Raw genomic sequence first — 26990 nt, forward strand, 5'->3', positions numbered from 1 at the left:
GAAGCTTTTCAGTGTTTGTATTTGGAGTGTGTGCCAGAAATGCTCAATTGATTTGAAACGAATAACTATGACTTACAGCATGTTGGGTCTGTCTTCAAATCAAATGTATTTATATAACCCTTCTTACATCAGCTGATATATCAAAAGTGCTGTACAGAAACTCAGCCTAAAACTCCAAACAGCAAGCAATGCAGGTGTAGAAGAACGGTGGCTTGGAAAAACTCCCTAGAAAGGACAAAACCTAGAGAGGAACCAGGCTATGAGTCTTCTGGCTGTGCCAGGTGGAGATTATAACAGAACAAGGGTGCAACAAGTCAGCACCTCAGGAGTAAATGTCAGTTGGCTTTTCATAGCCGATCATCGAGAGTATCTCTACCACTCCTGCTGTCTCTAGGGAGTTGAAAACTGCAGGTCTAGGACAGGTAGCACATGGTGAACAGGTCAGGGTTCCATAGCCGCAGGAAGAACAGTTGAAACTGGAGCAGCAGGGCCAGGTGGACAGCAATGAGTCATCATGCCAGGTAGTCCTGAGGCTGAGTGAGTGAGTGAGTGAGTGAGTGAGTGAGTGAGTGAGTGAGTGAGTGAGTGAGTGAGTGAGTGAGTGAGTGAGTGAGAGAGTGAGAGAGAGACACACACACACACACACACACACACCAGGAAGGGTCAGGAGACACTGTGGCCCCATCCGATAATACCCCCGGACAGGGAAAAACAGGCAGGATATAACCCCACCCACTTTGCCAAAGCACATCCCCCACACCATTAGAGGGATATCTTCAACCACCAACTTACCATCCTGAGACAAGGCCAAGTATAGTCCACAAACATTTCTGCCACGGCACAACCCAAGGGAGGGGGGGGGGGGTCAACCCAGACAGGAAGACCACGTCAGCGACTCAACCCACTCCAGTGAGGCACCCCTCCTAGGGATGGCATGGAAGAGCACCAGTAATCCAGTGACTCAGTCTTCACAGTATATCCTCCCTTCTTTGCCTTGGGAAAGCTATATCACCGCATTCATGCAGCTGTGGTTGCCTGGGAAGCTGTGCAGACAGAGTAGATGTTGAATTTCTTAAAATGTCCATCATTACAGATTGATGATAGTGGAAAGACAAAAGGAGATGGAAAGTGAAATAATAACCCACCTCCCCCACTCTCTAATCATCATGATTAGCCCTAATGACACAAGATTAATCTACTAAGACAACCCACACAATAGAATAGCAAAATTTGATTTTCAAGGAATGTGGGCAACATTCTTTAATGTCAGCTGTGTGCTGGCAGTTCTCAGACTCAATGTAGGGAGCTTATGGATGGAATAACAAAAACCATAGTGACCATCAGGTGTGCTACAGAAAATATATTGTTCACAAGTTAAACCGGCCACCGTGTCAGACTCATCAAACTCTAATACCTACATTATGTGGAGTAACTGCAATATTGATCCATCCACAGCTTTTTTCCTATGACAGCCATTAACCCATAAGATAAGCCCTGTCTTAGCCGGGGGAGGGTGGGAGGCGAGGGGGGGGGGGGACCTCCAAAATTCTGGTTCATCCTTGGGAGCAATTTCCAAATGCCTGAAGGTACCACGTCCATGTGTACAAACAATAGTATGCAAGTATAAACACCATGGGACCGCGTAGCCGTCATACCGCCGTCATACTGCACATGGGGACAAAAATCATAATTTTTGGTGAAATGTCCTCTGGTCTGAGAAACAAAAATAGAACTGTTAGGAGGAAAAAGGGGGAGGCTTGCAAGCAGAAGAACACCATCCCAACCGTGAAGCACGGGGTGGCAGCAGCACGTCACAAAATAGATGGCATCATGAGGCAGGGAAATTATGTGGATATATTGAAGCAACATCTCAAGACCTCAGTCAGGAAGTTAATGCTTAGTTGCAAATGGGTCTTCCAAATGGACAATAACCCCAAGCATACTTCCAAAGTTGTGGCAAAATAGCTTACCCCAGCACATTAACTCAGTACCGGTACCCCTGTATTTAGCCTCATTATTGTTATGTAATCTTTTCTTTTACTTATTTAGCAAATATTTTATTAACTCTATTTATTGAACTGCATTGTTGGTTAAGGTCCACACCTGTTGGGTTCGGCACATGTGACAAATACAATTTGATTTGAAATAATTAGGTAAAATTTTTGAAAAGCATCTGTTCACTTTGACATTATGGCCAGTGAGCAAAAAAAATCTCAATTTAATCCTTTAAGTTCAGGCTGTAACGCAACAAAATGTGGAAAAAAGTCTAGGGCTGTAAATACTTTCTGAAGTCACTGTATATGAATGGAAAAGGTGTGTACAGCAGTAGTTACGTATATAGGATGAGCCATTAGTAGAATACAGTATATACATATACAGTCGGTAAAACAGTATGTAAACATTATTAAAGTGACCAGTGTTCAATGACTCCATATACATAGGGCAAAGCGGTCTCTAAGGTGCAAGATATAGTACCGGGTGGTAGTCGGCTAGTAACAGTGGCTAAGGTTCAAGGAAGAGTACTGTGCGGAGGCCGGTTAGTGGTGAGTATTTAACTCTGATGGCCTGGAGATAAAAATCTGTCTCTCGTCCCAACTTTGATGCACCTGTACTGTCTCCTAAGATGGTAGCAGGGTGAACAGGCTGTGGCTCCGGTGGCAGAGGTCTTTGATGATCTTCTTGGCCTTCCTGTGACACCGGGTACTGTAGATGTCCTGGAAGGCAAGCAGTGTGCCACTGATGTGTTGGGCTGACCACAAAATCCCGGTTGCAGACGCTGCAATTGCCGTACCAGGTGGTGATACAGCCTGACAGGGTGCTCTCAATGATGCACCTGTAGAATTTTGTGAGGGTCTTAGGGGCCAAGGCAAAATTCTTCAGCCTCCTGAGATTGAAGAGGTGCTGTTGAGCCTTCTTCACCACACCGTCTGTGTGAAGGGACCATTTCAGGTCGTCAGTAATGTACTTGAAGGTTTTGACTCTCCACTGCGGCCCCGTTGATGTGGATAGGGGCATGCTCTTTCTGCTGTCTCCTGTAGTCCACGATCAGCTCCTTTGTTTTGTTTGAGGGAGAGGTTATTTTCCTGGCACCACTCCGCCAGGGTCCTCACCTCCTCCCTGTAGGCTGTCTCATCATTGTTGGTAATTAGGCCTACCACTGTTGTGTCGTCAACAAACTGGATGATTGATTTGGAGACGTGTGTGGCCACAAAAGGTTAAAAAAAAGGTGAAAATGATCAGTGGGGTTGGAAACATGTTGAGCTAGTATGAGAGAAGATACAGTAGGTTTTGTGTAATAGATACATTTCCAACGTGCTTTGGTTCCTGGTTGACGAGTAGGCCTATCTGCCGTTTCCGGGCCAGCTAATCTTGTTTTCGGGAGGCTGAAACCAGTGACCAAATTTTCCTCAACCAGTGACTTTTTTGTTTTCCAGACAAAAAAAACCCAGACAAAAAAACAACACATTTGTTCTGAAACTATAGCTTATTGTCAGATGTGATATCCTTATTTCTGATTCACAATGAGTGACTTTGCAGTTAAATTAGTTAGAAGCAAAACAGTTAAAGACTTGGAGGTTTGTTTTTATTCAAGTGATCTACTGACTATACATTGTATTAATCTCTTCCAGTTACTTGTGGCAATATGGCTCCTGCTGTAAAAACATTGAAAGATTATAGGACATGCTTAATGCCAACCACCATTTCCTTTGAACAAAGGTTTTTATGTGATCTCTATCTACCATGTGTCTTCCAGTTGCAGTCTCATGTCTTCTGAGTATGTTCTGATGCCCTGAGAGTATCTTCCTGAGAGACAGACAGACCCTGTGTTTTACAGAGCTGTGCTATTACGGGCTGTGTCTTAGTAATTCTCCCTATTAAGGAAATAAGGAATGTTATCTCTCTGATGTGGACTCAAGTAACCACAGCTCAATTTGGGTAAATTTGAGACCTGAGTAAATTCCAGCTTGATATACTATTTGGTGCCACCACACACCATGATGAGGGAAAATTACTTGAGTCGTGCGAGGACACAACGGGGCAGAAACTAGGACACAACGAGGCAGAAACTCACTACACGATGTGTGTGTGTGCGCGCGAGAGAGAGATACGGTTTCTGACCCTGGTGTGTTTCTTCTTCTCCACAGGGGCCTACCTGGTGCCCTACCTGATCCTTCTGATTGTGATTGGCATCCCCCTGTTCTTCCTGGAGCTGTCAGTGGGGCAGCGGATCCGCAGGGGCAGCATCGGGGTGTGGAACTACATCAGCCCTCGTCTGGGGGGCATCGGGTTTGCCAGCTGTGTGGTGAGTCAGCGGCACTGCCACTACGGGCACCACACCTTAGAAAAAGGGGAAAGCACACACACAGGAGAAGGATTTTTTGCACACGCACACACACACACGCACACACACACACACAGGCAAAGGACAATAATTGAGAAAGGACAAGACAAGCTGCTTTAAAGAGTAACAGGTTTAGAGCAGAGGAAATTTGGGCTATTGAATAGGGCACGACACCTTTCTGCGAACTAACTGGCAGTGCGTGTCGACACGTGTTGGTTGAGCATGGTTTAATGTAGATCAGCATTCTGTATTCAGGATCCGTGTTGTTTAACTAGTGTGTTGCCTTGGCCTTGCTCCTCTGGGGTTTAGGTTTGGGTTGCTGTCACAATGTTTTTTTATTGATAAAAGCATTATAACGATAACTTTAGATGGATTGATTGTGTTCAGGTAGTAATGATTTGGATTGTGCACAGCAAATGTGTGGTTAAAATCTCTGTGTTCAGAATTCCCTGATCGGTGATGTGGAGGTGGGGAGAGGGCATTCGTGGCAGGTGTGCCCCCTACCCAACTCTATGGTCACGTGAGGATGGAGGGCACTCGTTGAAGGTGTACCCGCTATATAACACTATGGCCAGGTATTTAAACGGGCAGGTTTGAGGGCGCCTCTTTTCAATCCGGGGTGCTTCACCCAGACAAAGTTGAGCAATTGGGCACGTCATACAACTCTCACACCAAGAAACAGTATGCGTCATTGAAATAGAAGCCATACAAACATACTGTACAGACCACAGGAGGTTGGTGGCACCCTAATTGGGGAGGACGGGCTCGTGGTAATTGCTGGAGCGGAATAGGTGGAATGGTGTCAAATACATTGCACAAGGTTTCCTTGTGTTTGATGCCATTCCATTGGCTCCCTTCCAACCATTATTATGAGCTGTCCTCCCCTCAGCAGCCTTCACTGCTACAGACCCACCGGCTAGTCCATCCAATTCAAGACACTGTCTCGTGTCAGCAACTGTCAATCATTCCATGCCATGTATCATCACCTGAATTTATAAAGACTCTAAACCAAATTGCATCTCTGCCTCTGCCTGCTCTCTAACCATAGTCCGACAGTAGATGGGTATCACCATTACCTAGTTGTAAACCTCAATCAGGTAAAAGTGGTAAAAGTGGTAAAAGTGTTGTGAGCATTATATCTGAGTGATGATTCTAGTGGGGTTAACACCATTTGGATTGAAATTGACGCCACCTGCAGTGAATAAATGAAGTGTTGATTGAATCACAGATGAAGCAACAGTTTGTGGTGTGGTTGTTACTCAACTATGTTGAGTTCATTTCCGTTAACTCTCTTAGAGTGAAAAAAATACTTGGGAGGGGTCTCAGGGTAACCTAGTGGTTAGAGTGTTGGACTAGTAACCGGAAGGTTGCAAGTTCAAATCCCCAAGCTGACAAGGTACAAATCTGTCATTCTGCCCCTGAACAGGCAGTTAACCCAGTGTTCCTAGGCCATCATTGAAAATAAGAATTTGTTCTTAACTGACTTGCCTAGTTAAATAAAGGTAAAATAAATATCCTATTTCCCAGCATGCTTTGTTGCAGGTATATTTTATAATCGTTTTTTTTTTTTTAAATGTCTTTCTGCATGCACATTGATTGATTATTTGATCTAAGATAAATAACTGACATTTTTCTAATCTAATCTGTAAGTGGTTGGGCCTATTGCCCCCATTACTGAGACTGTTCTTCCAGTTTAGATGGTTTAGGTAATCTTGTTCGGCAAATTCCTCACCATAGCAATCATTCTGAATTCAGATTATGGGTGATGAGAAGTTTCAATATCCTCCCTATGTCTGGATTCCAATAGGAATTACAACATTCATGTCTCTGTCACAAGGCATTTGCCACACCCACACCCCCAGAGGGGAACCAACACCCTGGGGGTGTTAGTTTAACACTGTTTTGGTGGGTCAAATATAATTCCTAAGAAAGTGTTCAATTTAACATTGTGGGTGTTAAAATTCTGATCTCAAATGTGATATGTGTGTATTCAACACTAACTTTTTGTTCTGCAGGTGTGCTTCTTTGTGGCCCTCTACTACAATGTGATCATTGGGTGGAGTCTCTTCTACTTCTCCCAGTCCTTCCAGCAGCCTCTGCCATGGCACGAGTGTCCCCTGGTCAAGAACAAAACCACAATGTGTAAGATACACACACTCACCTTCATCCAGCACACGCTCACATCTTCATTACACAAGAACTATACAGGTGGCTCTTCATAACTAGCATACAAGTTCATAAAAAAACTGGTAATAAAGTCATAGTGCTTAGATACTTCCTAGTGAAAGCGATACAGTAAACCATTAGCCATACTGTAGACACACAAACCATTATAAAGCGTGCTCTGGTCTAATCCGTAACAACCACCATTTTGTCTGTCCCTCCTCCCTCCAGTTGTGGTGCCTGAGTGTGAGAAGAGTTCGGCCACCACCTACTACTGGTACCGTGAGGCTTTGAACATCTCTGACTCCATCTCTGAGAGCGGAGGCCTCAACTGGAGGATGACCATTTGTCTGCTGGCTGCCTGGTCCATGGTCTGCCTCGCCATGATCAAGGGCATCCAGTCCTCCGGGAAGGTGAGAGAGAGAGAGTAAATGGGGGTGGGGAGCTTGGTGAGAAAGAGAGCTTGGTGTAAGGGAGCAAGTTTGTGAGAGAGAGAGCTAGATAGTTACGGTATTCCTGGTTTAGTCAGTTAGCCATTCAAATGTGAGTCGTGAGGGAAAGCTTGTTAGTTACTGTATACCTGATAGACCTTGACAGGTCTTCCTCATGGTAACTGACTGGAAATTATCTGGAGCTCATGTGATCCGGGTTTGGATGTTACTGTAGCCAAGTTGAGAGTAGCGTGACTAGCATCCGGATGGATTAGCCGAACTGGCTAACAGTCGACATTGCTCTGCATCCGTTGCCATCTTCTTTAGCAGGTCATCTTGATCCTTTATCCATGTTCTCTCTTGTCATATGACTGCTATTAGCTGGCCAGTTACAAGGTCAGAGTCAAGGTCATTGGTTAAATAGCTAACACTTTTTTTTCTTTCTAAGGCTTTAATCCCTATCGGAAAATTCTATGATGAAAACGTCGCTGTTGTTTTTAGCGTTAAGCCTTCATTCCGTGTCAGGCTGGAGCCAAGGCAGGAGAAACTGTGTCAGGTCTTTCTTAATCTACCCAAGGTGTGAAACATGTAAAGTTACTTGCATAACCATGGTTCTCTGATAATATGAGTGAGATGTATCACATGTAGGGGTTCGCTGGGACTGCCTACTCTCTCAGAAGTACCGGTCAAAAGCATCTGTTGGAGACCGACAATTAAAGTGGCGAAGGATTGGAGACCCTCACTTCCATAAAGGAGCCAGTCTCCTACCCTCTGGATATTTTCAAGCATGCTTCTCTTCCTGACGCTCTGAATGCGGCGCTACATCTCACTCATGTTACCAGATAACCCGGGGTTACGCAAGTAGCCTTAAGTTCTCTTTCAAATACTAATTTCGATGTATCACGTGGGGATATGGCCAACTCCCGTTTTGCAAAATTAGTCTCTCTGAAGCCAGGGAAGTCCCAACATCAGCCACCCTTAGAGGTCCCGAAGCTCTGAGAAGGTGCAGAGAGAACCCATTGGGAGAAACCTCATAACAAAGCGAGGGGAAGCACAAAATTTCAGTATAATGAGACGTCCCAAAAACAGTGTCCAAGAGGTAAACCCCCCTGTAGGAGAGGGCCCTTCCTGGCCCCACCGAAGGCTATCACCCTTGCACTATTATAAATCAATATTATGGTCCCATGATCCGGCAGGATATTGTCAAAAAGAGACGGGCCAACCCTCTAAGGGTGGTTGCCCAATGAGCGAAGAGCATGACACCCTTGCCCGACCTCACTTACAATCCAAGTAAATGTGAAACAAACGGGACAACAGGGACGCCTTTCTAGGTAAGGCAACAGGCAAAAAGCCATAGGCTCCAAGGTGCGACAATGGGGAAAAAGTTGACCGGCTCAAACATTGGTTAAGTACATTAACCTGAAAAATCCACCCATACATTTAGGGACGCCAAGGGCAGTAGTAAAGCAAAATTAGCAATATGCAGTCTCCACGCTTTTCAGTGGCTAATAGCTGCTGTGAAAGGATTTAAGCACACGTCCCACAAGCTAAAGGCTTAAGCGATGTGCCCCCCTTAGTCTACACTACAGTTATGGATAAACTATCACTGTCGGGTACTTGGCAGGCAGAGAAAGCGGCAAAATGAACTTAAGATGAACCTTATCTCAGTCCAAAAGATCCTGCAAGGAGTATAGGACCATGGAAAACAGAGTGTAGGATAGAACAATCTGTATAGTCACAGCTTTTCCACGAGAAAAACACACCAACTGAGTGTGTATTATGGGCTGGCAGTCTTTAAGACTTACAGGCCTGTCTTTCCATTAAAACAAATTATATACTGGCCATGTCCTGAATGCTAAATCATCTGTGTGAGGATGGAGAATTGTTTCATTGCTAGGGAATATTCTCAATATTTTTGGGGCTGGGAAACCATTTTGGGATGGCACATTCATCAGGGACCCCCTCATAACTCGAGGGAGACAGAAATAGCATACAAGGTGTTTTACTATGACTTCAGCAGTGCATGGCCAGACAAACCAAGTCTCGGGCCCCGGGAAGGAACTTTTTAAACGCTATGATTTTTTGCTCTCTATCCATGGAATTAGTCCACTAAGCCCACCAGGATGGAGCTAGCAAACTGTGTTTTTTTTAAAGACTGTTAATTTTAGTCTATGCAAACAGGCCACATTTCAAAGGAAACAAGCTCTTGTAACAGTATAACTTTACACCGTCCCCTCGCCCATACCCGGGCGCAAACCAGGGACCCTCTGCACACATCAACAACAGTCACCCATGAAGCACCGTTACCCATCGCTCCACAAAAGCCGCGGCCCTTGCAGAGCAAGGGGAACCACTACTTCAAGGTCTCTGAGCAAGTGACGTCACCGATTGAAACACTATTTAGCGCGCACCACTGCTAACTAAGCTAGCGTTTCACATCCGTTACACTCTCATTAAGATCAGGTGTAGACAATTAGTCGGCGTGGCCAACACATGAGCACACTTAACAAGATAGAGTTTTGCTGACACTGAGAATGTAATGTATATGTTTTTAAATAACATTCTTAGAACGTTCTTTGAATGTTAATAACGTTGTGTTTTTTTTTATGGAAAGTTCTCTTAATGTTCTGAAAATATGACTTTAAATATAACCATGAGGAAACCTGTAGAAAACGTTATGCTGAAGTACTGAAACTCCCACAGAAAAACGTAGTTTGTTAACATTCTCGGAACAATTCGAGAACATGACTTTAAATAGAACCGTGAGGAAACCTGTAGGTAAGTAATGAAATTCCCACCTAAGAAACATGTTTCTCAGAACGTTGTGTGCTAGCTGGGTATACTGCACCATTCCCAGAATGTTGTGGGAAGGTTATATGCAAAATAACCATTGGACAACCACGCTCTCACCAAGCAACATATGGTTCTCAGAACGTATCAAGAGAAAATATTCCAGTTTAAGCTAATTTCCTGCAATTCTACATAGGGATAGGCCTGGAGAAATGTAACCACTCTCAAATTCATAGACAGAGCTATGGATGCAATCACTGACCATCCATGGTATCAAAATGATAAATATATACAGTGTTTGTACATAAAACAAGCTTATATTTTGAGTTCTGATGGGGTATGACAGTTGAACTAAGCTAAGAATCAATAGGTATACCATGGTATTCCATACCAAAAATGGATGTATCTGTAACGGCTTTCTTGTGGTGAAGGAGAGTTGGACCAAAATGCAGTGTGATGATGATTCATGATATTTTAATGAAGGAAAAAAACTACATAATAATGAAATGTAAAAACCCGAAACAGCCCTATCTGGTACAAACACAGAGACCGGAACAATCACCCGCAAACACACAGTGAAACCCAGGCTACATAAATATGGTTCCCAATCAGAGACAATGACTAACACCTGCCTCTGATTGAGAACCATATCAGGCCAGACATTGAAATAGACAAACTAGACATGAAACATAGAATGCCCACTCAGATCACACCCTGACCAACCAAAACATAGAAACATACAAAGCAAACTATGGTCAGGGTGTGACAGTAGCAACTAAGGATTATAGCTTTAAATGACAGTGCATTTATGTAAATGTTGTTTTACATAATATTAAGTTTAATAAATGGTGGAGCACTGGAAACCAATATCCCTCTGAGCCAGGCCCATGTTGTCCAGGGTTAAGAACATCAATTGTAGATTAATAGTATGACATTGTGCTGTATTGCATTGTATTTTATAACAAAATGTGTTTCATCTGTTGTTGCTATAAATATTAATTTTAAAAAAAATGTAATGGTTTGTTTTTAAAATATATTTTGAGATCTGCCTGTGGACCCCCTGCTGTACATCCGCGGACCCCACTTTCAGAACCTCTAGTGCTAGAGTATAAACCTTGCATGACGAACTGCCAACCGGGGGAAAGAAAAAAAAAATCACTGGTCATCAAGGGTCTCAAAGATTAGGAGGGAAAGCATACGGCATCATCCATCTCTTGGTTTTGTCAGCTCTTCCGCCCCAAACGGCATGGTCACCATGTTATGGGATGGGGGCTCCCCTGGCCCTATAGGATTGTTGCTTCTACAGGCTAGATTGATACAGAAAGCAAGCTCTTAGGACAGAGTATCCAGCGTCTTGACATAAGACCTCAGGAAAAAGGAAGAAGGAAACACCTGCAGCGCAGTATTCCTAATCCTGGGCAGTAGGATAGCTACATAACTGTTGTCTTGACCCTGCTCCATGGAGAAGGGTTGTCAAGAGCAAAGAGTTCCTCAGCCTCTCGCTCCCATCAGATCGGTAGGCATAGCAGGCAGCGGCCCGATTGGGTGAACCAATCGCAGTTAAAACGTGACGAGGAAAAGCCAAAGCTTTGTTGACTCAGGAGTACCAGATAAACCACCCCCCCCCTTTTCCCTGAGATCCAGAAAGTAAAGTAAGGAATAACTATACAGACTGATCTCTAGTTCAATGGGGAGTGTTTTCCATAACAGAGCCAATTTGTCTTTGCCAGGTAGAGGAACAAAACGCCCCTCAGAATAGTAAAACGGGCTGAGAGGGTTTCCCAATGAACCATGGAAACCTGTCCTCCCGTAGAATGGGGAGCAGAGTGGTTAGGGTTTCCCTGCCTTGTACAGAGTAGTACAGCCCTGTAGTGGGAAAACCAGCGTGGCGCATACCCTGAATGGCTTGACTGGGATTGCTTGCGCCATAGCAGTTAGAGGCAAAAGGCCATAGGCATGGGGTTAACAGGGCCACAGTTCGCCATCCTGCGCCACGTGTGTCAGTGAGACCGGAGGAAAGGCTGACATGCTGACTGCTGCCCTTGGCTGAAAACCTAAGAAGGCTCCTGGGGTGTGGATATGCTCAGCCAAAGTGCCCTTTCTCCCTCCACCTCTAGGTTCATGGTACGACCACAGCCTTGGATGGCACTATGGGGGGCAAGGAGGCTCACGTCTGTAATCATACATATCTCCTCCCAAACATCTGGGTCTAGGGTCTGAGTCCAGTTGCTTCCCCACCTCCTCCAAGTAGCCTGATATGCCAACAATAAAGAGGTCACATTGAGAGCTCTAATTGCTTGGGCTGATGCCTTGTACATTTTTCTGAGAAACAGTGGCAGTTAAGCACTCTACCTTCCCAGGGAGTGAGTCATTAATAACAACACGGCGCGAGGGGCTGAGGTGGTGAGTCAGTGATGGCTACACCATGGGAGGGTTGCCAAACCCAGATTCCTCCATGATGTGTATGTGCAGACTCAGGGTACCTTTAGCAATAATCCTGCTAGTGAGTTTTTTTTCTTCCCCACACACTCTTAGCTTCCCTGAGGCAAGCTGGTACTGAAGGGTGTAGTTCCTTTATTGGGGCTGTATGGGGACTGGAGTCTCTTCCCATCGTATATGTTCCTTGCCAGCCCTGAGCCCCTACAGATGACTTGATGTCGAGTCTGGCCGTGGCCCACTTGCAGACATGAAGGAGGCCAAACTCCACTGAAGGAGGGGCTGCTCCACTGCACTCAGGTCTGCATGCGTGAGTGGGCGGGAGATTCCAATTCCTGCGCAATTTCTTTTATCTTTGTGAGATTAATCCCATAGTCATCCTTGTCATCCCCTAACTCGCCTTCCTGTGACACTACATCGTCAGATAGTGGGGGGAGGGAGTCAAGGCTATCAATGACTCACCCCAACAGAGCTCCGTTGCGGAACCTTTACTCAGAACCTTTACTCAGTACTTTGTTGAATCACCTTTGGCAGCAGTTACAGCCTCGATTCGCCTTGGGTATGACACTACAAGCTTGGCACACCAGTATTTGGGGAGTTTCTCCCATTCTTCTCTGCAGATCCTCTCAAGCTCTGTCAGGTTGGATGGGGAGTGTCGCTGCACAGCTATTTTCAGGTCTCTCCACAAATGTTCGATCGGGTTCAAGTTTGGGCTCTGGCTGGGCCACTCAAGGACTCTTGTGTTGTCTTGGCTGTTTGCTTAGGGTTGTTGTCATGTTGGAAGATTAACTTTTGCCCCAGTCTGAGGTGCTGAGGTCTCTGTACTTTGCTCCGTTCATCCTTTCCTCGATCCTGACTAGTCTCCCAGTCCCTGCCGCTGAAAATCACACCCATAGCATGATGCTGCCATCACCATGCTTCACCGTAGAGATGGTTACAGATTTCCTCCATACGTGACGCTTGGCATTCAGGCCAATGAGTTCAATCTTGGTTTCATCCGACCAGAGGATCTTGTTTCTCATGATCTGAGAGTCCATTGGGTGCCTTTTGGCCTGATTGGTGAAGTGCTGTAGAGATGGTTGTCCTTCTCGAAGGTTCTCCCATCTCCACAGAGTAACTCTGGAGCTTTGTCAGAGTGACCATCGGGTTCTTTGTCAGCTCCCTGACCAAGGCCATTCTCCTCCGATTGCTGAGTTTGGCCAGGCAGCCAGCTTTAGGACGTGTCTTGGTGGTTCCAAACCTCTTCCATTTAAGAAGGATGGTGGCCACTATGTTCTTGGGGACCTTCAATGCTGCATAAATGTCGTCTTACCCTTCCCCAGATCTGTGCCTCAACACAATCCTGTCTCAGAGCTCTACAGACAATTCCTTTGACCTCATGGCTTGGTTTTTGCTCTGACATGCACTGTCAACTGTGGGACCTTATTATAGACAGATGTGTGCATTTCCAAATCATGTCCAATCAATTGAATTTACCACAGGTGGACTCCTATCAAGTTGTAGAAACATTTCAAGGGTGAACAATGGAAACAGGGTGCACCTTAGCTCAATTTCGATTGTCATAGCAAAGGGTCTGAATACTTATGTAAATAAATTAAATAAATACATTTGCAAAAATGTCTAAAACCTGTTTTCACTTTGTCGTTATGGGGTATTGTGTTTAGATTGATAATGAAACAATTTTATTTAATCAATTTTAGAATAAGGCTGTAATGTAACAAAATGTGGAAAATGGGAAGGGGTCTTGTAATTAGGAGCCTTGTGGCTAACTGCTAGCAATATTGATCACCGTATAACGCTATAGCCATGAGGCTAGTGGGGCGTTAGTTAGCTAGCAACTACCTTGTGGTGAAGGTGTGCCGTGGCTAGCTCAGTGCTGGCTGAAGGAAACCGACTGACTGAGAAGTAGAAATGTCATTTCTACTCGTAAACATAAACCTTACGGTTACTACTCAACCTCTCGACGGGGTCTGAAGACCTACGCTCATCAGCAATATCATCAGCAATAAAACTAGACTCCCCACCCTAGTCACACCCTGACCTAACCAAAATAGAGAAATAAAAGGTTCTCTAAGGTCAGGGCGTGACAGTCTCCGACAGATGCTTTTGTTAGGTGTTTCCAAGAGATTAGGTGGTCCTTCACAGTTTGATGGTGAGCAGATTAAGCAGGCAAACAGGTATACAGTCGATATGAGGAGAGCTAGAGTAATGACACTCTTCATGAGGAAGAGAAGTGAAAACAACCGGAGGCCTGGAGTGGCTTCTTTTATGGAAGTGAGGGTCTCACCTGTCTGTCTCTAATGTTCGTTGTTGGAAGGATTGGACCAAGGTGCAGCATGGAAGGCGTTCATCATTTTTATTAATGTGAACCAGCAACAAAACGAGTAACAAAACAACCGTGCAGCTTTGTAGTGCAAAAGGCTACACTACAAAAACAAGATCCCACAAACAACAGGTGGGAAAAGGCTGCCTAAATATGATCCCCAATCAGAGACAATGATAGACAGCTGTTCCTGATTGGGAACCATACCAGGCCAACATAGAAAAGAAAAAACTAGACTCCCCACCCTAGTCACACCCTGACCTAACCAAAATAGAGAAATAAAAGGTTATCTAAGGTCAGGGCGAGACAGTCTCCGACAGATGCTTTTGTTAGGTGTTTCCGAGGGAGTAGGTGGTCCTTGCAAATCCCCACATGTGATACATCGAAACAAGTATTTGAAAGAGAACACCATTGAGAACACCATTGGGTCCTTATCATCGCTTGTGCGTCTTAGCAAAGAAAGTTTCTACTCCTTTTAGAGTATTGTTCCTTGAGCATTTTAGCAAAGACCATTTTCCCTCGCTTTAGAGTATTTCTGGTCTTATAGGAACATGGCCCTATCCTGTGCTATCTTAATGCAGCACTTGATCCAGCCTTTGTCCCTCTCCCTGGTCTTATCCCAACAGCTGTCTGGTGTTTGCTTGGTTCTATTCAAGCCCCTGTCTCCACAACAAACCCAGACAAAAACAGTCTCCACAACACACACAGACAAAACAAGATCGATGCCCTGGCCTCTCAGACAGAAGTGCTTTAATCTTGGTCCTCTGCCATGGTGATGGCATGACAACAGGGAAACCGTCTGTAGTGTCCCGATCTTCCACGTCCTGTTCGTCTGTCGCCGAGCGTGAGGTCATGAAAATGGCCATGCACTTTCCATTCCCCTCCTGGTGAAGGGGCCAGAGTGGGAGACCCTTTGAAGCTTAATCAGGGCTTTACCACACAAAAGAATATTAATGTCGCTTTCGCCCCTTGTTCACAAAAGCCTATTCCTAGGCTATGATCTACAGTTTCTTTTTCATTTCTGTGTGTGGGTGTGAGGGTGCAAGAGAGACCGAGGGGGAGCGTGGTTGCCATGGTTATACGCGCTCTTTTACTTTGTGTGATTGTTAGGGGTGTACTCACAAAAAAAGGAAAGAAAAAAAACTTAAATCAAGTGTATTAAATGGCTTATTAATTTTCCAGTCAATCTAATTTGGGCTTGCATTCTTGATAGACAACAGTTCTGTGCAGCTACAAAAGAACACCTCAAAGTTAAAGCACTTACAGTACACATAATTAAGATTATGTTTTTATCGTGACCTGACAAGGTATAATTTGAGTTTTGAGTTGCACAGCAACAACTTGATGATACATAGCCATAATGATAGATGGCGCCTACGATCTGTGACTGAAATCACCTCTCCTTACATAAATGACATACTATCTAATGGGATAAAGATACAAACTTTGATAGGTGAGGCAAATATACAATATTTAGATATGGGTGGCAGGTACAGTAGTCACTGCACCTATCTGGTGTATGTGACAAAACATTTTTGTATTTTTATTTTATTTTATTTTTTAGACTCTGAGCAGAAAGGAGCTTCTTTATATACATTGTGACCAAGGTTGTTATTTTCCTATTTTATGAATGGTTGATACAATGTGAATAAGATGTTCAAGAGCAGCTCAGCTGCATAGTGACATGGTTAGGTAAATGGAGCTTCAACCCATCCATACAGCAGGGGTAGGCAACTAGATTCAGCCCCGGGCATATTTTTGTCGGAGTGAATGGTCGGGAGGCCGGAAAATAATTATAATCGTTTGTAGACCACAACTAAGCCCAAAAAGAGATTGCAGTGAAAAATAACAATAATTTCAAACCTTGATTACATTGAGGCACGATCACATAAACGTCCTCTCAATGTCAACTGCGTTTATTTTCAGCAAACTTAACATGCATAAACGGAACAAGTTCCACAGACATGTGACTAACAGAAATGCAATATAGTGTTCCTGTGGGGGGATCAAAATCAAAAGGGGGGGTCAAAATCAAAAGTAACAGTCAGTATCTGGTGTGGCCACCAGCTGCATTAAGTACTGCTGTGCATCTCCTCCTCATCGACTGCACCAGATTTGCCAGTTCTTACTGTGAGATGTTACCCCACACTTCCACCAAGGCACCGGCAAGTTCCCCAACATTTCTGGGGGGAATGGCCCTAGCCCTCACCTTCCGATCCAACAGGTCCAAGACGTGCTCAATGGGATTAAGATCCGTGCTCTTCGCTGGCCATGGCAGAACACTGACATTCCTGTCTTGCAGGAAATCATGCGCAAAACAAGCAGTATGGCTGGTGGCATTGTCATGCTGGAGGGTCATGTCAGGATGAGCCTGCAGGAAGGGTACCACATGAGGTAGGAGGATGTCTTCCCTGTAACGCACAGCGTTGAGATTGCCTGCAGTGACAACAACCTCAGTTCCGATGATGCTGTTACACACCACCCAAGACCATGACGGACCATCCACCTCCAAATTGATCCCGCTCCATAGTACAAAACCCGGTGTAACGCTCATTCGTTCGACAATAAACTTGAATCCAACCATCATCTCTGGTGAGAAAACAGCGACCCTTCAGTGAAGAGCACTTTTTGCCAGCCCTTTCTGGTCCAGCGACGGTGGGTTTGTGGCCATAGTCAACGTTGTTGCCGGTGATGTCTGGTGAGGACCTGCCTTACAACATGCCTACAAGCCCTCAGTCCAGCCTCTCTCAACCTATTGAGGACAGTCTGAGCACTGATGGTGGGATTGTGCATTCCTGGTGTAACTCGGGAAGTTGTTGCCATCCTTTATCTGTCCCACGGGTGTGACGTTCGGATGTACCAATCCTGTGCAAGTGTTTTTACACGTGGTCTGCCACTGCGAGGACGATCAGCTGTCCGTCCTGTCTCCCTGTAGCACTGTCTTAGGCATCTCACATTACAGACATTGCAATTTATTACCCTGGCCACATCTGCAGTCCTCATGCCTCCTTATAGCATGCCTAAGGCACGTTCACGTAGATGAGCAGGGACCCTAGGCATCTTTCTTTTAGTGTTTTTCAGAGTCAGTAGAAATGCCTCTTGTCCTAAGTTTTTATAACTGTGACCTTAATTGTGACCTTAATTGCCTACCGTCTGTAAACTGTGTCTTAAAACTTCTCTGGGATATGTGGGACGGTAGCGTCCCACCTCGCCAACAGCCAGTGAAAGTGCAGGGCGCCAAATTCAAAACAACAAAAATCTCATATTTAAAATTCCTCAAGCATACAATTATTTTACACCATTTCAAAGATACAATTCTCATTAATCCAGCCACAGTGTCTGATTTAAAAAATGCTTTACAGCGAAAGCACCACAAACGATTGTTAGGTCACCATCAACTCACAGAAAAACACAGCCATTTTTCCAGCCGAAGAGAGGAGTCACAAAAAGCACAAATAGAGGTAAAATTATTCACTAAACTTTGATGATCTTCATCAGATGACACTCATAGGACTTCATGTTATACAATACATGTATGTTTTGTTCGCTAAAGTGCATATTTACAGTGGGGAGAACAAGTATTTGATACACTGCCGATTTTGCAGGTTTCCCTACTTACAAAGCATGTAGAGGTCTGTAGTTTTTATCATAGGTACATGTCAACTGTGAGAGACGGAATCTAAAACAAAAATCCAGAAAATCACATTGTATTATTTTAAAGTAATTCATTAGCATTTTTTTGCGTAACATTTGATACATCAGAAAAGCAGAACTTAATATTTGGTACAGAAACCTTTGGGTTCGCGCCCAGGCTCTGTCGCAGCTGGCCGCGACCGGGAGGTCCGTGGGGTAACGCACAATTGGCCTAGCGTCAACCGGGTTAGGGAGGGTTTGGCCGGTAGGGATATCCTTGTCTCATCGCGCACCAGTGACTCCTGTGGCGGGCCTGGCGCAGTGCGCACTAACCAAGGTTGCCAGGTGCACAGTGTTTCCTCTGACACATTGGTGCGGCTGGCTTCCGGGTTGGATGCGCGCTGTGTTAAGAAGCAGTGTGGCTTGGTTGGTTTGTGTATCGGAGGACGCATGACTTTCAACCTTCGTCTCTCCCGAGCCCGTACGGGAGTTGTAGCGATAGGATAGTAGCTACTAAACAATTGGATACCACGAAAAAGGGGTAAAATTAAACATTTTAAAAAAGAGAGAGAGAGAGTTGTGACAGCAGGTCCGAGACAAGATAGCACAACCGGTGAACAGATCAAGGTTCGATAGCACAGGCAAAACAGCTGAAACTGCATCAGCAGCACGACAAGGAATCACGTCCGATGAACAGGTCAGGGTTCCATAGCCGCAGGCTTAACAGTAGAAACTGAATCAGCAGTACGACCAGGTGGACTGGGGACGTGGACAGCTAGTAGTCATCAAGCCAGGTAGTCCTGAGGCATGGCAATAGGGCTCAGGTAATCTGGGAGAGGAGGGAGAGATGGGAGCATTGGATGGAGCATGCCTAAGATCACACAGGACAGACTGACCCTAGACCCTTGGCATGTAAACTATTGCAGCATAGTTACTGGACACTGAGACGGGGGGAGGTCGGGGGATACTGGGCCCATCCAAAGTTACACCCGGACAGTGCCAACCAGGCAGGATATAACCCCACCCACTTTGCCAATTACAGCCCCCACACCACTAATGGGATATCAACAGGCCACTACCTTACTACCCTGAGACAAGGCCGAGTATAGTCCAGGAAGATCTCCCCAACCACGCAAGCCCAAGGACAGGAAGGATGGCTGAGCTCGAGCAAGCCATTGACTCAGCCCCCGTAATAGGGTCAGAAGCAAAGAATCCCAGTGGAGAGAGGGGAGCTGACCAAGCAGAGACAGCAAGGGTGGTTTGTCACTCAAGTGCCTTGCAGTTCACCTTTGCACCCCTGGGCCAGACTACACTCAAGAGATTAAGAAGTAATGAGTCTTCAGTAAAGACAGAGTTGAGACAGAGTATGTGTCTCTCGCATGGATCAGCAGACCATTCCATAAAAATGGAGCTCTGTAGGAGAAAGCCCTGCCTCCAGCTGCTTGCTTAGAAATTCTAGGAACAATAAGAAGGCATGCGTCTGTACGGCAGGACCAAATCGACTAGATAGGTAGGAGCAAATCCATGTAATGCTTTGTAGGTTAGCAGTAAAACTTTGAAATCATCCCAAGCCTTAACAGGAAGCCAGTGTAATGAGGCTAGCACGGGAGTAATATGGTCACGTTTTTGTGTTCTAGTCAAGAATCTTGCAGTCGTGTTAAGCTTTAGCTGAAATGTGTTTTGTGCCTTATCTGGGTAGCCGGAGAGTAGAGCATTGCAGTAGGTTCCATGTGGCTCAGTTGGTAGAGCATGGCACTTGCAATGTCAGGGTTGTGGGTCGATTCCCACGGGGGACCAGTACATGTGGAAAAAGGATGAAAATGTATGCACTCTACTGTCAATTGCTCTGGATAATACCTTCTAATCTTGAAGTGACAAAAGCGTGGATTAGCATTTTTGCATTTTTTGGGGGACAAAATGTTTCAGATTTTTGAAATGTTACGAAGATGCAAAAAGGCTGCTCTTGAAATATTTTTTTATATGTTAGTCTATAATCTTGAACAATTAGACAATATTCTTCCACTTACTGTGGTCCGCACTCCGCAAGGCTGTGTATTTCTCTGTGTCCACAGGTCAGGAGTAGACAACAAGAGGCAGCCTCAGAGATCCGTTTAGATAAAGCACAAAAGTCATCAGTGCACAGGATCTATCTCGGTATTAATACCAAACTTTGGGTCTAAGCCGGACTTGTCAATAAATAACTTCAGGCAAGTCAAGTCTTTGAGCATAAGTCAGAGTCCAAGAGTATTATTTTTTAACACGAGTCCGGGTCAAGTCTCAAGTCTGCCTCTCACTTTGTAATGTATGAGTTATAATAAGGTTGTTCTTATGTTGTTGTTTTACAGGTGATGTACTTCAGCTCGTTGTTCCCCTACGTAGTGCTGATCTGTTTCCTGGTCAGGGCTCTGCTCCTCAAGGGATCCGTGGATGGGATCCGACACATGTTCACACCCAAGGTACAGTATCCTAACCCTAATGCTTACCCAAGGTACAGTACAGTGCAGGGGTTGGAACCGGTTCAGGGAACAAAACAGAAAACTGGAAAATAACAACATTTTCAGAGGAACAGAATCAGAACCGGGAATGAAAGTGATCTATACTGTTCCGGAACAAAACCGTTATTTTAAAAGCATGGGAACTGGTTAATAACATTATTTTACATTCCAGTATTTTTTTCCCAGTCTCACAAAACTCTGTCACTCAGAAACTTAAGCCCCGTTTCCATTGGCAATTTGAAGTCAAGCAAGGTTGGGCTGGCCTTGGTGGGCTAGCTCAAATTGTGTTTCCAATGCTCCCAGAAATTAGAAATGTTGCTAGGTTGCCAATATGTGACTGCAGCTGGCTTCGCTAAATTGGAAGATGTTAAATAATTTAATTCATCCTCACCATGCTGTAACTAACATTCCCCTATAGTACCAGCCAGACTCAGAGCAATGTATTTTGCTTGCTAACGTTAGCTAGCTAGCTAAACGGTTAGCGTCATTGCTAGAATAACAGGCTAGCTAACTAAATTCCTACCTTGCTTGCCATGGCATTGGTTATTAGCTAGCTAACTAAGCAAACGAGACAACAGGTTTGATATGATGTAGCTAGCTAGCTTTCGATATGACTTGGCCAGCTAATATTCCTGCTAGCTAACCTTAGCTAGCTAGCTGGCTTGTTTCAACTCTGATTTGCTGGCTAACATTAGGTAGCTAGCATTCAAGGGCTAAATGTTCTCATAAACGTTTGTGTAGTGCAAAAATGTATGGTTCCAGCTATGGTGGTTATTATAATGGCGCCAGAGGGGATGGCTGCCGTTTTACGGGCTCCTAACCAACTGTGCTGTTTTGTTTTTTCACATTGTTTGTAACTCATTTTGTACATAATGTTTCAGCGATTACTCACCTCGAACATTACAAATCTTTTTTGTTTAACCTTTCTAGCACAGACGTGCCGCTAGCAACCCACCTCGACAAAATCTGGTGAAATTGCAGGGAGCGAAATTCAAATTACAGAAACATAAATATTTAACATTCATGAAAATACAAGTGTTATACATCAAAATAAAGCTTAACTTCTTGTTAATCCAGCCGCTGTGTCAGATTTCAAACATGCTTTACGGCGAAAGCACACCATGCGATTATCTGAGGACAGCGCCCTGCATACAAAAGCATGGAGACATATTTCAACCAGGCAGGTGCGCCACAAAAGTCAGAAATAGCGATATAATAAATGCCTTACCTTTTGAAGATCTTCTTCTGTTGGCACTCCAAAAGGTCCCAGCTACATCACAAATGGTCCTTTTGTTCGATAATGTCCTTCTTTATATCCCCAAAAACTCAGTTTAGCTGGCGCACTTCATTCAATAATCCACCGGTTTCCCTCCTTCAAAATGCGTACAAAATGAATCCCAAGCGTTACCAATAAACTTATCCAAGCAAGTCAAACAATGTTTAAAATCTAACCTAAGGTACCCTAATACGTAAATAAATGGTATTGTTTGAGTCGGAGAATCGTTATTGTCTTTACCGGAGATAAACAACAAAGAACGCACTCTCATCCACGCGCATGAAAACACTACAGCCAAAACGGGAGCCACTTAGAAAAACTACAAATTCTAGCAAATTCTTCCAAAAACAAGCCTGAAACTCTTTCTAAAGACTGTTGACATCTAATGGAAGCCTTATGAACTGCAATCTGGGAAGTTTTGGCCTCATAATAAACATGAAAGCCATTGGAAACAGTGGTAGGCTGAATTTTAATTTGCGAGGGATGGTTAATCCTCTGTGTTTCGCCTGCCATATCAGTTCTGTTATACTCACAGACATTATTTTAACAGTTTTAGAAACTATAGAGTGTTTTCTATCCAAATCTACCAATTATATGCATACCCTAGCTTCTGTGCCTGAGTAACAGGCAGTTTACTTTGGGCACGCTCTTCATCCGGACGTCAAAATAGCCCAAAGAGGATTTAATGAGCAAAGGATATAGTGCTTTGTCAAGACAAGGCCCAAATCCACGTCAACAACATGAAGAAAAGACAGTGGAAAAAGGGGAGGAGGGTGGGGTGCCTTGTAAGAATTTGCAGACAAGTAGGTAAACCACCACTTCCGAACATGCAATCATGGGAAAACAAACTGGCAAAAACAATCTGACCAATGGGACATTAAAAACTGTAGTATCTTGCGTTTCACCGAGACGTGACTGAACGACAACACATAATATAGAGCTGGCTGGCTTCTCCGTGCATCGGCAGGACAGAGCAGCTACGTCTGGTGTCAGAGGAAGGACCAAAAAAATGTCAGACTCCAGTCACCCAAGTTATAGACTGTTCTCTCTGCTGCCTCACGGTAAGCGGTACCAGAGTGCCAAGTCTAGGACCAAAAGGTTCCTTAACAGATTCTAACCCCAAGCCATAAGACTGCTGAACAATTAATCAAATGGCCATCCGGACTATTTACATTGACCCCCCCTCCCCCCTTTGTATTTACACTGCTGCTACTCGCTGTTTGTCATCTATGCATAGTCACTTTACAAATTACCTCGACTAACCTGTACCCCCGCACATTGACTCAGTACCGGTACCCCCTATATATAGCCCAGCCCATCTCAGCTCACTGGTCACCATAGCAGCACCCACTCTTAGCATGCAGGTATATCCAGCAGGTATATCTCACTGGTCACCCCCAAAGCGAATTCTTCCATTGGCTGCCTCTCCTTCCAGTTCTCTGCTGCCAATGACTGGAATGAACTGCAAAAATCACTGAAGCTGGAGACTCTTATATCCCTCACTAGCTTTAAGCACCAGCTGTCAGAGCAGCTCACAGATCACTGCACCTGTAAATAGCACATCCAACTACCTCATCCCCATACTGTATTTATTTATCTTGCTCCTTTGCACCCCAGTATCTCTACTTGCACAATCATCTTCTGCACATCTACCATTCCAGTGTTTAATTGCTATACTGTAATTACTTTGCCACCATGGCCTATTTATTGCCTTACCTCCCTTAGCCTGCCACATTTGCACATGCTGTATATAGACTTTTTCTACTGTATTATTGATTGTATGTTTGTTTATTCCATGTGTAACTCTGTGTTGTTGTATGTGTTGAACTGCTATGCTTTATCTTGGCCAGGTCGCAGTTGCAAATGATAACTTGTTCTCAACTGGCCTACCTGGTTAAATAAAGGTGAAAAAAAAATGGACATTTATGGAATGTTATTGTGTTACTTTTGGATTTTATTTAATTTAGTAAATATTTTCTTAACTCTATTTCTTGATGTATTTGTGTCTTGTCTAACAACTGCAGTACTGCTTGTCCATGTGCTAGCTGCCAGCAACAAGCCCAGACGAGCTAGCTAAACGTTGTGTCAGCATCCAGCAGTGATCAACTTGGCGGTTGCATGGTAATGGCATCACCAGCCCAAATTCTAATTGAGCTGGCACCAGTTATGAAACTGGGCTGTGCTGGCCCGGGTTTCCCTCAATCCAGCTCAAATGTGAGATTTCCATTCGAGCCACCTTGAATTTGGCCCTAATTTTAAGTGCCTGTGGAAATGGGGCTTTATTCCAGTGTCTGCCTGCCAGCTGGAAATCTTTGCCAGTGTGTGTGCATGTGTAGGCTACCTGCCCATCCCCCTCTGAAGCATAGGCTACTGTACCCTGCTGACATTACAAGCGTGATTCAGAAATTGGGGAGAGAGATTTTTTATGAGAGAAGAATAGATTCACTTTTTAAATTCTAGTTTAGGATACTAAAGTTACACATTTCACATTGGATTTATTAACTACAAAAAGTTCATTTTAATGCTGCTCTGCACACACAAGCTTGTTAGCTGACTAGCTAGCTCCGGTTCAACATTAAGCCAACTCTCGGAAGTTCAAAGATATTCAAAGTTCCTCCATAGGAGCCGCTCATTCGTATGCATAATTCTGTGGGACTAATTCAGATAATGCATGTCATAACAAGATGCCCAGAGCTTCAGGCCAAGCACCTCCACCCTATCTCGCTCTCTCCCAACCCGCAAAATTTAAGTTACATCTCACGCCCCGTACTTGTCTGTCCAATGCATCGACACAACTATAGCTTGTCCGCACCATAGTACGCTGCTCTATCTCAAAAATATTTTTTCTGTTCAGAACTAAACAATTGAAAATTATTTTGGTTCTAACCCCTGGTAGTCACCATAATGCTGCTCCTTGGTTATACCCAAGGTGCAGTACTGTACAGTCAGCACAATTCTGCTTCACACAGCCAACATACTGCACTACACCCAGTCAAGGACCCAGACTTGTTTGATCCAATGCACTAGTTGTATCCAATGCATTTGTTTGATCCAGTTATGGATCAATGTTGCGTTGTTCACTTTACTGAAACAGGAAGGAAACCAAATTGACTGAAAATGTGCCAGAAATATATATTTTTAATACTTTAGTCTTTGGCTACTCAGTTGCCGTGGACCAATAGCAATTGGAATCATTTCATTTGGTTGCTGGGCGCTCCCTGCTTTATGTAACATCCACGACGGCGTGTTCCATTCATTTCACAACAAAGTCTCATGTGTCTGCTGATTCTCACACAGCTGACATCTTTCTACTTCAAATGCCTTTGCTGTGTCTCCTGTATGCAGGGAGAAAGACATCAAAAGCAGGGCTCATTGTGTGTTGTGTAGTGTGTGCCTTCTAACTGGGTTAAGCCTTCCACCACACACATATACTGTTGGCTATTTGAGAGCAGTAGCATGCTGGATATGTTCTCCTTGTTGGGTCCTTGTTTGATCTTCTCCAGTTTTGACAAATGGAGGTAACTCTCAATCATGATTCACATGTCGACTGATCTGCTCCACTGGTCCAAACAATCATTTGTCCATTACTAGAAGTTTAACAAAGACTATTGTACAATAAATGACGTAGTGTTGTCCTAAAGAGTCAAACATTGGTCAAATTAATCCACATCGAGGAGAGATGTGTCTGGAACTATAGTATATCTTCCTTTAGCACCTCACCTAAATGCAGTGGTGTAAAGTACTTCAGTAAAAAAGATCTGTACATTACTTTGCTATTTATGTTTTTGACAACTTTTACTTTTACTTCACGACATTCCTAAAGAAAATAGTTTACTTTTTACTCTATACATTTTCCCGCACACCCAATAGTACTCATTACATTTTGAGTGCTTAGCAGGACAGGAAAAGGGTCCAATTCACACGCTTATCAAGACAACATCCCTGGTCATCCCTACTGAATCTGATCTGGCGGACTCACTAAACACACATGCTTCGTTTGTAAATTATGTCTGAGTGTTGGAGTGTGCTCCTGGCTTTCCGTAAATAAAAAAAACAATAATATGGTTTGCTTATTGCTTATTATAAGGATTTTGAAATGATTTATTTTTGATACTTAAGTATATTTTAGAAACAAACACTTTTAGACTTTTACTCAGGTAGAATTTTACTGGGCGACTTTAACTTTTACTTGAGTCCTTTTCTATTAAGGTATCTACTTTTACCCAAGTATGACAATTTGTGTACTTTTTCCACAACTGTCTAAATGTGCATTCTTAATTTATTTCCTTTCCAGTTGGAGATCATGCTGGAGGCCAAAGTGTGGCGCGAAGCGGCCACACAGGTCTTCTTCGCCCTGGGCCTGGGCTTCGGAGGGGTCATAGCCTTCTCCAGCTACAACAAACGGGATAACAACTGTCACTTCGACGCAGTGCTGGTCTCCTTCATCAACTTCTTCACCTCTGTGCTGGCCACCCTGGTGGTATTCGCCGTGCTCGGCTTCAAGGCCAACATCATGAACGCCAAGTGTGTTGCACTGTGAGTAGTATACTATAAGCCACTCACTTTTAGAACTGTAGCCTAATCCCCCAACTGTAGCCTAATCCCTCAAATCGTAACTTTTGGTGATTATACTGTAGGCCAATATGCCTGTGACTTGAAGTTAAGCAGATGCTTTTATCTATCATACTTTTCATAGAGACACACAGTATATTCAATGCAATGTGGCCAATACTTGAATCATGCTGTAACCACTGAGCCACGTGACAAGGCCGATATTAGCGTGGTCTTGTATGATAGAGTATCCATTTTGATCTGGTCTTATATTATTTGCAATCTCTCAGGAACACAAAGAAGATAGTTGCTTTGCTAGGGAATGAGGTCAGCCACGACCTGATCCCCCACCACATCAACTTCAGCGCTACTGTGAGTGCTGAGGACTACCAACAGATGACGGAGATCCTCAGAGGGGTGACGGAGAAGGATTACCCGCGCCTGGGCCTGGACTCCTGCAGCATCGAGGAAGAGCTCAACAAGGTGAGGGTCCATTGTCTTCCGACAGCTACATCATTCCAATGCAACGAGTTGGTCGGTGCAGACGGCC

General features: G+C 44.3%; 1 protein-coding gene and 1 long non-coding RNA gene across 4 annotated transcripts in view; one reads left to right on the forward strand and one right to left on the reverse strand.

The window, feature by feature from the left end:
- The window catches only part of LOC109889632 (sodium-dependent neutral amino acid transporter B(0)AT2-like), a 46621-nt gene that overhangs the window by 12528 nt on the left and 7103 nt on the right, over positions 1-26990 (forward strand). The window contains exons 3-8 of the mRNA XM_020481203.2: positions 4146-4303; positions 6358-6484; positions 6737-6918; positions 20464-20574; positions 26184-26425; positions 26731-26923. Of these exons, the coding sequence (XP_020336792.1) occupies positions 4146-4303; positions 6358-6484; positions 6737-6918; positions 20464-20574; positions 26184-26425; positions 26731-26923 (1013 nt within the window). The remainder of the gene's footprint in view (positions 1-4145; positions 4304-6357; positions 6485-6736; positions 6919-20463; positions 20575-26183; positions 26426-26730; positions 26924-26990) is intronic.
- Positions 807-6889, reverse strand: LOC109889633 (uncharacterized). Of its 3 annotated transcripts, none has more exons than XR_002255300.2 (4): positions 6787-6889; positions 6344-6459; positions 4154-4338; positions 807-1043 (listed from the first exon to the last, which is right to left on the reverse strand). It is a non-coding gene; the product is annotated as an uncharacterized LOC109889633 (long non-coding RNA). The 3 variants fall into 3 exon arrangements; XR_004209754.1 differs by lacking the exon at positions 6787-6889 and adding an exon at positions 6671-6766 and having other exon boundaries at positions 4166-4338; XR_002255299.2 differs by lacking the exon at positions 6787-6889 and adding an exon at positions 6671-6766.

The sequence above is a fragment of the Oncorhynchus kisutch genome, linkage group LG4, assembly GCF_002021735.2.
Source record: "Oncorhynchus kisutch isolate 150728-3 linkage group LG4, Okis_V2, whole genome shotgun sequence".
Lineage (NCBI taxonomy): Eukaryota > Metazoa > Chordata > Actinopteri > Salmoniformes > Salmonidae > Oncorhynchus > Oncorhynchus kisutch.